We start from the raw sequence: 14,356 nt of genomic DNA, 5'->3' as shown, positions 1-14,356 counted from the left end.
AAGTACCTCTCAGTTTCTGAGGAAGGAGCAATGTCCCTCCCTGAAGGAGCCTGTTCTTCCCTGAGCTGGCTCATCCTCTGGGAACACAAAGCTGTGTCTGGGAAGGGGCTGAAACCCCAAGAGGCTTCATTTTCCCTCGTAGACAGGCACCAAAACTCCTGTCAGGGAGACGCCCACCTCCAAACCCAATGGAAACAGGATCCAGCCGCAGCCAGGATGGGAACCCACCTCCCCAGAGGTCGACACACACAGAGAGAATCATCTCCAAAGGCTTGAAACAAATCCAAAAGTTTATTTCCAACGAGTACACAGACCACGTGGGATGGGGGATGCGCTACATCACGACGCCGACCTCCCCGCCCTGGCTTCCTCTCCCAACCACCCCTTCCCCAAAAACCTGGCAGTGGCAGGTTGGCACCCAAGGAATGGATTTCCCCTGCCACCAGCAACCTTGGCAGACAAAAAAAAAAAGTCCTTTTCCAGTACTCCAGATATATTTTTCTTTAAAAGCCTGGGGGTTGAATGTCATTTGATACCATGCTGGAAATACAGCATCGGGATGGAGGGATGGCTGGTATTTTCATTGAGGAGGGAAAATGATCTTGGCAGGCGATCTCTACTTGGCTAACAAAGGCATATCTGTGTAAATATAAATACTGGGGTGAAATACCTGGCAGCACACCAATGTCAACACCTCTACCAACATAAAATAAAGCCCAGCAACATAAAACACCTTCTATGAGTAGTTTGGGTTAATTCAAAATTCCCTCCCCCCCCTCCCCATATTCTTCATGCAGGTTTATTTCACCGTTCAGTTATTAAGAATTCAAGTTGTAAAATACGCAAGTCGTTAAAAAAATTATTACAAACCACTTTATGACAGTGTTTGAGAAGGGTCAGGGGTGGGAGCCCCGGGTCAGGCCGGCTGCGCTTCACTCTCTGTGACGGTAAATCAGCGTTAAAAAGAAAAGACAAAAACCCAGGATGGGGTATTTACATGTCTTGGTAACACCAAGAGTGAAACCAGCTGCAGAGCAAACGGCTTCATCCATCCTTCATCCTAAAGCTACACAAGCTGTAGTAAAAAGATCAAAATTGGAGGGTTAGGGGGGGCCAAAAGCCACCGTGGGAGGGCTGGGACCATCTACGCTACTCGTGGCGTATAAACATTCCCAGATGCCAAAGGTTTTGAGTCCAGTGTAAGAACAACTGGTCTTCTCCGTAGAAGACTAGAAAAAGAGTATGAAAAGGTAGAAAAACCAAAAAGCACTTGTTACGGGCTAGAAAGAGTCACCAAAAGGTTCCTAAAGACTAATGCCCTCTGGAATCCACAGGGATTAAGCTGATACCTGGTTCAGAACTAGTTTAGTAAGGTCACCACAGATCCCCCAAGTCCCCATGAGACACCCACCTAGTTATTCCCAAAGTTATGATTCCCAAAGTTTCCCAGGAGTGTAGAAGAGCAGGGGAAGCCAGGAGGGGTTTGGCAGCGGAAAGGAGAGACAAGCCACATCCTCGGAAGTGTGAACCCGAGGCAGAGCCCAAAAAGGTGGCGTGTGTCCCCCGAGAGCAGATGAACCAGAGCTGGGAATAATTTCCCAGCCTGCCAGGGAGCTCAGGCTGTGTGTAAACAGGGTATCAGGCACCTCCATGAAGGGGTGGGCCCACAGCTCCCCAAGCTGCTCCCCTGCCCCTTCCCAACGTGGTGAGGCAGGAATGGGATTTGGTGGGTGTGGGAAAGGGGCAGAAGCATCCCACCAAAAAGCAGCATCCCACGGTGGGACAGCATCCCACGGTGGGGCAGCATCCCACGGTGGGGCAGCATCCCACGGTGGGGCAGCATCCCACAGTGGGGCAGCATCCCACGGTGGGGCAGCATTCCATGGTGGGGTGCCATCCCACCACGAAGCAGCATCCCACCACGGGGCAGCATCCCATGGTGGGGCAGCATCCCACCACGGGGCAGCATTCCACCATGAAGCATCATTCCACCATGAAGCAACACCCCGGGGTGGATCAGCATCCCACCACGCAGCAGCATCCCACCACAAAGCAGCATTCCAGACCAGCCCCAAGGGAAGGAGGTACTACCGGGAAGCCAAAGAGCAGGACCAAGCGAGGAGGGCAGAGGCACAGAGGTGTAGGAGAAAGGAAAGACCCGGAAAGGAGTGGTTGACTTTGACTTTCGGATTTTTAGCTACCCCACAACGCCCAGGGCAGGGGCCACCCCGAGCCCCTTCACCCGGGTTCTGGCACCTGCCCTATCGCAGGAGGTATTTCAGGCACGTCTAAGGCATCACAGGAGTTCTCTCTGCTTTCAGAATCGCCTCAGTCTCCTCCCTACAGCTCCTTCCACCAGCCAAAGAACAGAAAAGAAAAGTCTGGAGCGGATGAACGGACACAAACTCTCATGCACTACCACCGAACGTCGTCACAGGAGTATGAAGCACCAACCACGACACATGAATCACTTTTACTTGCAGAACCAAAGCTAACCATATACAAAATGGTAAAAAAGTGGGGTTTGCCAGGAACACGGAGCTGCCAGCACATGGGGGACAGGCAGGAGCTGCCGGTGTCACCCCAAACCCACCGTGGGGCCACTCAACCCCCCTGCTGTGCTACCACCAGAAATTAAAAAGCACAAGACCAAACATTGAGCAACATCATAAGTCACCTAACCTGTTGCTATATATCTGACAACTTAAATAAAAAATATTAGTTTGGAAAGAAACCAACAATATCATTCCAAGAAGGTTACACACATCCTTAGCAGTTACTTTGCTCAGCACAGCTCTGGTGCTTTGAATATGGAACAATCAAACGATTTTTGTGAGCAGAAAAGTGACACATATTTATTCTTTACATATTTTTTTTTCTCCCTTTCTAGGCAACTCTACAGACTTCAGATCTTTTGCCTCACAATGCAGATCATCTTATTCCCCCAAAAGGTGGCCAGGTTCTTTAAAACATGCACATCTCTGTAGCTTCCAGGCCGTGTATTTTACTTATTTTTGTTTAAATTCTGCGGACTAGCAGGTCGTCCCCATTCCTAAAAACTCTACATCAGTGTTCAGGGTGGCCTGAGTGCCCGTCAGGCTCCTCAAGGGTTTACAGGATCACACAGAAGAACTTCTTCTCTCTAAAGGGGTTTTCTGAGGCCGGGACGGGGGTCAATAGAGGGTCCTCCTTGGCGTGGGCTTCGCAGTACGCCATCAGGTCTGCTGCTGCTTTGGACACCTGCAATGGAAGGAGCCCTGCGTTAGGGACAGGCTGGGCTGGGAAAATCCCACCTGGAAAAAGATCCTGCCAGCAGGGCTGGGCAGGAAACATCAGACCCTCGACAAGAACCTGACCAATGACCTGACAGCACATCCTTGGTGGGGCTGGTTTTTCACCTCTGTGCTCAGGGCTGGTTCTTCACCTCTGTGCTCAGGGCTGGTTCTTCACCTCTGGGCTCTAAGCTCATCTGTCAGCACTTGATCCCAAAAGCATCCTTCACATCCTTTATCCATTCCCATCCTTCATCCATTCCCATCCTTCACCCAACCTGACCACAGCAAGGTCCGACTCTAGCATCCCTGCATCCCTGCTGGCTGTCCCCCAAAACCCTCAGCAGGGACATCCACGGCTGCTACAGCAACATTTGCTGCACTCAGCCACCAACCTCATTATTTATTCTGGACATGGCAGCAGCTCCCAAGCCACTGGAGCTCAGCCACACCCCAAAAGGTGAGGTATTGCTTGCATCCAGACGTGCCTGCAGCCAGCAGCCGCCACTGCAGCACTTCTCTCCCTAGATTTAACCTCTTCCCAAGGAGGTGAGATGCCTTGGGAACAGTCAGTCCTTCCCACCCACCCAGCAGGGCTCCAGGTGATGCTTCCAGCTGCCTTCCATCCCTAGGAGTGCTGGATGGGGCTTGGAGCAACCTGGTCTGGTGGAAGGTGTCCCTGCCCATGGCAGGCAGTTGGAACAAGATGGGCTTTAAGGTCCCTTCCAACCCAAACCAGTCTGTGATTCTATAATTCCATGGGCAAGCACCTCCCTGCCTCACTGCCCTCAGCCACGGCCATCGGGATCACTTGGAAGAGCATCTGCCAAAAACACCACCCAGCACCACATCCCAGCTCCCACCATGTGCTTTGGGCAGCTGCTCAGCAGCAGCCACTGCCTCAGAGCATTCCCCAGCCAGCTCCTGAGCCTCCCTACCTTTATCCTGTCGATGTTGGCTTCCATCTTCAGCTGCTCCACCAGCTTCCGTGCTTGCGCTATGCTGGCAGTGTTGTTGCTAGCCATGGGCAGGCCAGGCACGCTCCCCGGGGGGGCTGTGGGCACGAACACACGTGGATCAGCCTTTGGGCCCTGAAATTCCCCAAACTATGTGCTCGGGTTGCATATGGGGGGCATTAGAGCCATCGGAATGAGGGTGTGAGGAAGGGGGATGCAGACCCAGGGCAGGGAACTGCAGTGACCCACTGCCAGTGGCCCTCTTCTGTGCCCTCCCCACGGTCCCCAGAGCCAAGCTTTGGGGCCACTGGGACCATCTGGAGCCCAGCCAAGCTGTCCTTTGGCACTTGCTGTTCCATGAAAGGCTGTGACAGCAACAAGGAAGTCAGAGAACAGGCTCCCCCCCGGCAGCCCAAAGCGCCTCGCCAGGCTCATTCCCTGCGCATCATCCAGCCCGTGCCGGTGCCCAGCGTGAGTCCAGTGTCCCTTGGCCTCCCTCGCTTTGTTCCTGCTGCCAATTTGAACTCTGAGATGCTAAACAGGATGCTGGAGTTTCCTGTTTCTCGAGATTTCCACCCCAGGCAGGCGGGGGGATGCTCATTAAGTCCCTGCCGGCTCTATCACGGATGTTTTTCCGTCACCTTCTAACAGCAGTGAGCTCCGGCCAGAGTTCCAGCATCCCACTCCCCCGGCAGCCCACGCTTCTACAAGCAGCAAGTATTTTCCAGCAGAGGCACAGCTGTGCTCCTGCCTGACTGGGGCTCACTGCCAGCTCCAAAATGTTGGGGTTTTTTGGGATGTCCCGCAACAGGAGGGCTCAGCGAGACCCCCGAGTGGGTGGGACAAGGATGGCACAGCCCTAAAATAAGGGAATCGTGATGTTTTAAGGCAAAGCTGAGGGCATGTCCAGCTCAAGCCCATTATAAGGGTGTTTGGACAAGGCTTATCCTGGGACTTGGAGAAAAAATCAACCTGGCACTGGTGCCTGTGCTCAAAGAGTGAGTCGTGCCGGGGTTTGAGGATGAGACCCCTCCCCAGCCCCCTGCGCCCGGTAGGGACCCCAAAGAGGTTATTTTTTACCAGAAGCCGGTCTCTCCGCTGATCTGTGCCTCTAGGGGAAGATCTGCTCCTCTTGGCCGCTCACCACCTTCAAGCAAAGAGAATATGGAGTCAAAAGGAGCCGGGTTAGGTGGCAGTGATGCCACTCAACTCCATATTTACGGCGCCAGGAGCCCCGGCGGTCCCGCAGACGCCGAGCTCCGTGCCTGGCACAGAGGCTGTGGCTTTCCTTCCGTGTGCCCCCCCCGCCCCGTGCCGTGCGAGCACGGCCCCCAGCGGCATCATTTGTTTGCATTCGGCGAGGTTTTCGGCACAGGAAGAGGTTTCAAGCCAGTGGGCGAGCATCCGAGGGCTGCTGGCAGCCAAGGCTCGTGGCTGCTCCCCAGCTCGCAGGACGGAGGATGCTCGGGGAGAGGGGATGGATTTCACCGTCTGGTGCACAGAGCACGTGTCAGGACGGAAGGAGCATCCCCCCGGGGAATGCTGCCAAAATCCCCCAGCTCCCGACAGCCCGAGCTCCCGGCTGGATCTGCTCTCCCCGGGCAAATCTCTGTGCCTTCGCTGGGGGTTTAGCTCGAGCCTGTGCGCTGTTTCCGCGCTGGTTTATCTCATCTCTCCCGGCTTTTTTTTTTGGGGGGGGGGGTGTTTTGGTTTTTTTTTTGGCTGGAGAGGAGTTTGAGCAGCAGGGTACAAGGGTACAACTCTCCTGCTTTTCCTTCCAGTTCTCCCTCTGCAAAGCCATGGAGTGGATGGTGGTGTGCCGTGGTTCTGGCACGGCAGCTGGCACTGGGCTGGTGGGGCGAGGACACCACCAACCAAGATGCTGCCGTGTGGTTTGGATGCCACAGGGACTTTTCTAATGCAGCAAATGTTAATCTGGTGGAATTATCATCCCTGGAAGTGTTCAAAAGACGTGTGGATGTGGCACCTGGGGACAGGGGTTAGTGGTGGGCTTGGCAGTGCTGGGGGAATTGTTGGACTCTGTGATCTTAGAAGGATTTTTCAACCTAAACAATTCTATGTCGTGTCCTTTCATACAGAGGACCTGTTGCTGCTCCAGTGACAGGGAGTCACATCAGCAACTTCAGCCACTCCACGTTTAAGGTCATGGAAGAGGCATGGGAGCAGGGAGGACTGCTGGGAGCATCTATACGGCTGCTACAGCCCTGATCTTAAAAAAATTATATTTATACAACCCTGCTGCCACTCTCCTGCGAGGAAACCCTCCCTTGTCTTACTACATCCATCCCTGGGGGCACTTAAGTGTGGAAAATAGCCCCAAAAACCAAGCTAGGGAAGACCAAGATGGAGGAAGGGACATCCGTGTGAGCTGGGATGTCCCAGGGCTGCTGAGGTGACAATGGGAACTCAGGGGCAGCTCAGTCACCTTGTAGGACCCTCCCAGGGGCCACCACAAACCCCAGCCACGTTCTGCCCCTCTGCAGATGCTTCAACTAGAAACTAAAACCATTTTGGGGCCAGTGATGGTTTCAGAGCGTTTCCACTCTGTGTGTTTCCTTCCGCATGAATAACAAAAACATGGCAGGTGACACTTCAGAGTGAGCTCGTGAGTATCCTGCACCAAAAAACAACCCCACAACAGCCCAGCAGTTCTCGAGTGGCAGCAAAGCTGCTCAAACAGGGCAGCCACAAAAGCAGGTTTTTTTAATCCCAAACTGAGGACACCCCACTGTACCCCTGGGAGGGTGTGGAGCCACTGGGAGTAAACTCAAACCTCCCTGTCTTTTTGTTTGGGTCGGATTTATCAGAGAATCACAGGCATCTCATTCCATGCCCCTGCCATGGGCAGGGACACCTTCCACTAGCCCAGGTTGCTCCAAGCCCATCCAACCTGGCCTTGCGCACTTCCAGGAATCCAGGGGCGGCCACAGCTTCTCTGGGCAACCTGTGCCAGGGCCTCACCACCCTCACAGCCAAAAATTCCTTCCCAATATCCCATCTAACCCTGCCCTCTGGCAGTGGGAAACCATTCCCCCTTGTCCTGTCACTCCACGCCCTTGTCCAAAATCCCTCTCCAGCTCTTTTGCATCCCTTTAAACGAATTCAACCCCTTCCACATGCTCCAAATAACCCGTGACCCCTCTGCACAACAGACAAATATCAAAACAACCTGCCAAGATCCCGAGTTGTTATTACTGTGAAGAGACAATATCCATGTACTGGACACGTTAAACATCATTAGCATGAAAATAATGAGTAAGGACTCATTAACCTGTGGGCTCCAAGGCACGAATCCCATTATCCAGGCACATGTACCATTAAGCTAGGGAAAAAGCACACTGTCTGTATTCCCTTGTGAGCACCATAAAACTCTTTTCATTGCAGGCAAGGTTTAGCACAGCAGCAGAGGGTGTGAGATCAGCCAGTGACAATGGGGATATCAGGAAATACTGGGAAGCAGGGTGATTTTTAGCTTTATGGTTGGCATTTTTCCTCCAGCTTGAGGATTTACCTACTTTCCAAGGTGTAGTTGGGTTGGCTGCAATCAGTGGTAAGGAAGCACTGGGGGTTTGAAGGAGAGGAGGATGCTCCAGCAGCTTGGTTTGGATTAAATCTCTTCCCTGTGAGGGTGGGGAAGCCCTGGCAGAAGTTGCCCAGAGAAGCTGTGGCTGCCCCTGGATCCCTGGAAGTGTCCAAGGCCAGGCTGGTCAGGGCTTGGAGCAACCTGGAATAGTGGAAGGTGTCCCTGCCTGTGGCAGGGGAGTGTAATTAGATGGTCTTTAAGGTCCCTTCCAACCCAAACCATTCTGTGATTCCATGATTCCACAAAAAGCCCTTGCAACAAATGCCTGGACTTGGATGTTTTGCTGCTAATTTTTACTAGTTGGTACCTAAGCTGCAAAAAAAATCTAATTTTTTGTTGTCTGTTGAATGAAGAGCCACTGACATATTTGAATAACATCTTCTTTTACCTGCAGCACCCGGGCAAAACAGGCACCAAAAACTGGGATTTAGCTGGGAAAACAGCAAGGGAAACCCCTGATCCCAGGGCATTGATGCAGCATTTACAGCTGTGTCAGCCCTTGGTCTGCTCCACCCAGCTTTGCCAAAATCTTCAGCTTTTACCTGTGATGTGGAGCAACAAATGTGGATGGGGAGCAGTGAGCTGCTGCTCGATGGGATGAGACTGGGATTTAATGTGCTCTGAGCTTAAAGCCAACATTGCTTTGGACCAAGGAGGAACTAGTTCTCCTCAATCCCAGTAAATTAATCCCATCTACCTCGATTTCTGGATGCATTTCCACAGAAATTGCCACGTAAAACCCAAAAGAGCCGCTGCGAAAGGAGCATTTCTTGACGCCGAGCCCTCCTGCTGAGCTGCCATCCCACTCCTCCCTCCCAAACTGGGCTCCTGTGGGGCTCTGGCATCCCGGACCTGCCAACCCTGCTTGAAACAGTAATTAGGCTTCGTTTGCCAGCTCCTCGTCAGCACAAGCTGCCGCCTGCTCCGCGCAGGGCTGTGCTGACAGGCTGCGGAGCAAGGGCTTGGGAAGAGAGGATCCTGGAATCCGGGTGCCTTGTACCAGCTCCGTCGCCAGCTCCGGCTCCAAACCCAGGAAATCTGAGCCCAACCTCCCCCCCTGTTCACTTGGGGCTTATCCAACTTGCATGTGGGTGGAGATCAGAATTCTCACAAATGTTTAAAAAAATGGCACTTCCCCCCCTCTGGAAGTGCTGAAGGCCAGGTTGGAATAGGCTTGGAGCAACCTGGGACAGTGGAAGGTATCCCTGCACATGACAGGGGGTTGGAACGAGATGAGCTTTAAGGTCCCTTCCAGCTCAAACCATTCCATGATTCTGTGATTTTAAGGGTGATTAATTAGTGCAATTACCCTAAATAGGACACCAGCATCCTTGGAAAGCATTTCCTTACATTCCCGAAGGTGCGAAAGGGCATCAAGTGAGATTTCATGGATGTCACAAGACACCTCCTGTGTCTCCCGGGGTCTGAAGTGTTTACCCACTCATCTGTGATCCTCTGCAGTTTTAAACCTGTGGAAAACACCCTCTCCTGTCTCTCAGTTGGAATTGGAATAGGCAGGAACAGGCACTGGAATAGGCTGCCCAGGGCAGTGGTGGATTCACCATTCCTGGAGGGATTTAAAAGCTGTGTGGATGTGGCACTTGGGGACATGGGGCAGTGGTGGCCTTGGCAGTGCTGGGGGAACGGTTGGACTCGTTGGTCCTTTTCTAACCTAAACAACTCTATGATTCAATTCTCCTGATCTTTTTCATCTCCCAGTGAGTGTTTTCTCAGCTCTCTCCCACCACACCTCCCAGCTGAACCGAAAGGAAAAGCAGGAATGAAACAGAAAGTGCTGCCAGAGCGAAACCTCCCTGTTCCCTCGCCACAGAGACCAAAAGCAGCATCACCCACCACCCAGAACAGCCCCTTTTCGGGGTGAAAGCAGCAGCTTCCCTGCTCCTTGATTTCAATAAAAAGTCATATTTTCCATCCCTGATGCACCAGTGTTTTTCACCCAGTTAATAGTAAAGTGAGTGAATCCCACTGGGGCAGCCAGGATTTGGGGAGAGAAGGGATCAGGTTTGTTCCTACCAGGCAGGGCAGCACCCAGGACTTTTTTGGCCCAGAGGAGGGTTTTTTTGTTCTGCAAATGGTTTTTTCTTTTGGTCCAGAAAAGGTGCCAAGCTGGGTATTGTAACGGAGGGATTTATCCGAGCTCTCATTCATGCTCGGATTTCTCCTGCTTCCTGTGCTTCCCAACAGCTGAGCCCATCCCAGCTCACTGCATCCCCCCCTTGAGGCAAGCAGGCTCTCCCAAAAACTGCCTTTTCCTCCCCAAAAAAACGCCTTTTCCTCCCCAAAACCAGCCATGACACAGCATCCAGGAGGAATAACCGAGCATATGGAGGTGCCATCTCCTCCCCGGAGCCGGCGCTGCCGGTCACCGGCTGGAGCGTGGGAATCCCTCGTGAGGGGCCGCCTGGCTCTGCCAGGCATCTTGTTGCTTTTCCTAAAAGCCACAAGCTAAAAATAGGCGGCTCAGCTGAAAAAAATAATTCCTAAATATATCCAGAAAAGCATAAAAATAGCACAGGCTAAAAAGAAAATAGCAGAGCCACGTTTGCAGGGGGTGGGAGATGGGGTAGTCGCGTGGATCCCCACAGCAGTTACCGACCTAGGTGGGAAAGGAGCCTTAACACGCCCAAATTCCATGTGTTTCGTTATTTCCTTAAGGGAAGAAAATGTTATGAGCTCGGTTTGTGCCCGTGGGCTCCCATCACGCTGCTTTGCTGGGGCGAAGAACCTTAATCCTGAGTGGTGGTTACAGCCACAGCTCCCAGCCCCCATCCCCGGGGATTGGATTCCCTTTTCCAACAGCCATTTTTTATCCCTGATGTTCAATACGGTGTATAAATCACTACAGAGCAGCTTGCAGGTCAGAGACGTGCTGGCAAATAAATAAATAAATTAAAAGACAACTGAGTGGAAAATGGGACTGTTTCCATGGGAACAGCTCCGTTATCACACCAGCATCTGATCCTTCCTGCCAAACAGGGATGAGGTGGGATGGGCGCCCATTTTGGCCCAAATCATTCAATACCAGACTGGTTTGGGTTGGAAGGGACCTCAAAGCCCATCTCATTCCACCCCCACCCTGCCATGAGCAGGGACACCTTCCACTAGACCAGGTTGCTCCAAGCCCTGTCCAACCTGGGCTTGAACACTTCCAGGGATGGGAATTACCAAGGCAATGCAAAGCACACAGAGCAAGAGGGAGCTGCAGGAAAGATTTTTCTCTTCCCTAGTTTTGCTGGGGTTATTAAATGGAGAGCTCAGGGCTGGAGCTGGCTTTGCAGAGAGCCTGGATCGGGATGTCCCCTCCACCCACCTCGTGTGCCGGAGCCGACCACACCTGCAGCCCAGATGGAGTCAGGAGGCTCCAGCCTCACATTCCTGGTCTGGCAGGGCTGGCCCTTTTGCCTGGAGAAGTCACTGCTCCGTGGGCATCACGTGAAAGTGAGAATCTCAGCATTTTGTTTTCTCACAGGCTCCGTAACAGCTCAGACCGAAGCAAACAGGAACCACCCTCCACTTCCTTTTTTTGTTTTTTAGGGTTTTTTAAAGGTTTTTCTAAAGGTTATTCAGATGAAGGATCAGCTGCCAGTAGGCACAGCCTGGCATATCTGCTCTGGTTCCTCCAGCCACCATAGATCCAAGATATTGGCTCTCTCCATCTGGGTACTATGGGGAGGGAGCACCAACATCCTCCAGGGTTGGCACAAGGGTCTAGAACCATGAGAATGCCACCAGGGAATGCATCAAAAGACAAGCAACCCTCCCAGCCTGCCCCAGGGACTCCAGGGAAAACCATTTCTGGGGGAAAACCCTGGGAGAGTGTTTGTGCACAAGGGACAACCCCAGTGGTGTGCACAGATCTGGGAGGATGGGTGTCCTGAGCTCGGCCAGATACTGGGGAATAAGGATGCCCAAATCCTGAGGAATAGGATGCCCAAGTAACATAAAATAAGGATTTCCAAATACTGGATAATAAGGATGCCCAGATACTGAGGAATAAGGATGTTCAAATACCCAGGAATAAGGATGCCCAAAAACTGAGGAATAAGGATATCCAAATACTGGGAAATAAGAATGCCCAAGTACCAGGGAATAAGAATGTCCAAATACCACAGAATAAGGATTTCCAAATATTGGGGAATAAGGATGCCCAAATACTGAGCAGTAAGGATGTCCAAATACCAGGGAATAAAGATACCTGAATATTGGGGAATAAGGATCCCCAAATACCATAGAATAAGGATGGTCAGATTCTGAGGAATAAGGCTGCCCAAATACTGGGGAATTCAGGGATGCCCAAATACTGAGGAATAAAGATGCCTATATGGAGGGAAACAAGGATACCCAAATACTGGGGAATTCGAGGATGCCCAAATACTGAGGAATAAAGATGCCCATATCCAGGGAAATAAGGATGCCCAAATTCTGAGGAATAAGGATGCCCAAATACCAGGGAATAAGGCTGCCCAAATACTGAGGAATTCAGGGATGCCCAAATACTGAGGAATAAAGATGCCCTAAGCCAGAGAAGGCTGCTCTCTCCTTATGCTGTGACACAGAAGGAAAGAGGCCTGGGCTGTCACGTTCTGGTGACACCAGAGGGGACAGATAAGGGCACATCCTGTCACGCCACCCCTGGCACAGCCTTCCAGGGGCTTTAGGCACTGGCTCCAATCCTGTGGTTTCCCCAGGGCTCAGCCCCACCACTGCTGCACTTCACTGAAAAGGAAAATGGTTTAAGGGTTGGGCTGGTTTTGGGTTGTTATTTTTAAATTTAATAAAATGTCGGGCAGCACCCAGAGGCCAACGGGAGACTGAAGGCTCCTTCAGCACACGGGAGCAGAGGAGAGGAGAACACACAGCTTCAGGAATTCCCCAAAACCCATGGGTAAAGTGTCTCCAGCACACAGATCACAGAATCACAAACTTCTTTGGGTTGGAAGGGACCTTAAAGTCCATCTCATTCCAACCACTGCCATGGGCAGGGACACCTTCCACTAACCCAGGTTGCTCCAAGCCCTGTCCAACCTGGCCTTGGACACTTCCAGGGATGGGGCAGCCACAGCTTCTCTGGGCAACCTGTGCCAGGGCCTCACCATCCTCACAGCCAAGAATTTCCTCCTTATCCATCCAGCTCTGAACTCCTGACCCTTAATTAAGGGAAGCAGCCAAGAGCTATTATTTCACACTAATTAACGGATCCAGTCTTGAGTTTCAGCTTTGAACATCCTGCCCTTAAGAATTTACCAGGGTCAAGATAAAGATCTTCAGGGGAAGATGGGAAATGAGGATTGAAAGCAAAGGGAAGATGAAGGGAGCACTGAAAGGTGGAGATATTTCACCCACCATCACATTTCCAAGAGGATTTGGGTACTTGGCTGTGTCATCTCAGCTCCTGAAGGGCCAAACCCACCCTGAGCCTCAGGCAAAGTCACCCCAAATTCATGTCCAGGGCAGTGCTGGGGAATGGTTGGATTTGATGATCTTAGAGATCTTCTCCAACCTAAATGATCCTGTGACTTACCAATCCCTGCCCATCAGCAGCCACCCCGGAGGAACTGGGGCAAGACATTGAGTTGCCCTGATTTGGCTTAAAGATTCTATTTTTTGAGGGGGCATCCTCCCCATGACTGTAGAAAATGGGAAGGAGCATGTGGATTTTGCATTTTTTGGTGGTGGATTACATGCTCATCCTCCTGCCAAGCAATTTTCAGCTAAAATAAACCCCAAAATGGCTCTTTTTTTTCGGTGAAAGCCTCACTTTTTCTCCCAAAGAGCTCCTGCAACAGGAGAAGCCTTGGGCTGCAGAAATCCTTGCGATGAGAAATCATCCTCCGATGATTTCACCCCGATCAAACCTTTATTAGAATTTTATTTTAAGTAACACTCACACAGAGCCCAATAACCCTTTCCAGCCTCTGGGAATCACCCAACAAGTTACATCAGCGAAGAAACAACCCCATTAGTTTCAGCTCCCCCCCCCAGGAATTACCTGAGACTGCTTTAATTAGGTAACCACCATACAAAAGAATTAATTAATTGGTGATAAGCACCTGAACCACATTACTCATAAGGCTCTATTTCAAGCTTCAAATACAGCAAACAGGTCACAGCCCATCGGAGATCGTAGAACGAATTCCCGGTGCTGCCACTGCCTGGTATTTCTCTTCCCATCCCTGTCCTGGAAGCAGCAAGGCTGGGAGTTTTTTGGGGTTTTTTCCTTATTTATTGATTGATTCATTGATTGATTTTCCTTCTTTATCCCCTGGAAGTGCCCGAGCCCAGGTTGGACAGGCTTTGAGCAATTCAGTCGATCGATTTTCCCTCTTTATCCCCATCCCTGGAAGTGTTCAAGGCCAGGCTGGATGGATCTTGGAGCAACCTGGTCTATTGATTTTCCCTCTTTATCCCCATCCCTGGAAGTGTTCAAGGCCAGGCTGGATGGATCTTGCAGCAACCTGGTCTATTGATTTTCCCTCTTTATCCCCATCCCTGGAAGTGTTCAA

At 51.6% G+C, this 14,356-nt stretch overlaps 1 protein-coding gene across 4 annotated transcripts in view; it reads right to left on the bottom strand.

Annotated features, from left to right (window-relative positions):
• Nucleotides 1–272: 272 nt before the first annotated feature.
• GNG2 (G protein subunit gamma 2) overlaps nucleotides 273–14,356 on the bottom strand; it is a 24,227-nt gene continuing 10,143 nt past the window's right edge. For 2 of the 4 annotated variants that reach the window (XM_017825497.1, XM_017825499.1), the window contains exons 2-4: nucleotides 5,309–5,375; nucleotides 4,211–4,326; nucleotides 273–3,240 (exon numbers count right to left, since the gene is read on the bottom strand). In XM_017825497.1, coding sequence (XP_017680986.1) covers nucleotides 3,112–3,240; nucleotides 4,211–4,297 — 216 coding nt within the window. In that variant the 5' untranslated portion in view covers nucleotides 4,298–4,326; nucleotides 5,309–5,375 and the 3' untranslated portion in view covers nucleotides 273–3,111. Of the gene's footprint in view, nucleotides 3,241–4,210; nucleotides 4,327–5,308; nucleotides 5,376–7,764; nucleotides 7,784–11,163; nucleotides 11,255–14,356 lie in introns of those variants that run through there. The other 2 variants (XM_017825498.1, XM_017825500.1) reach the window with 2 other exon arrangements.

Source organism: Lepidothrix coronata, unplaced genomic scaffold (assembly GCF_001604755.1).
Source record: "Lepidothrix coronata isolate B3197 unplaced genomic scaffold, Lepidothrix_coronata-1.0 Scaffold119, whole genome shotgun sequence".
Lineage (NCBI taxonomy): Eukaryota > Metazoa > Chordata > Aves > Passeriformes > Pipridae > Lepidothrix > Lepidothrix coronata.
This window is presented reverse-complemented; position numbering and strand designations above follow the sequence as displayed.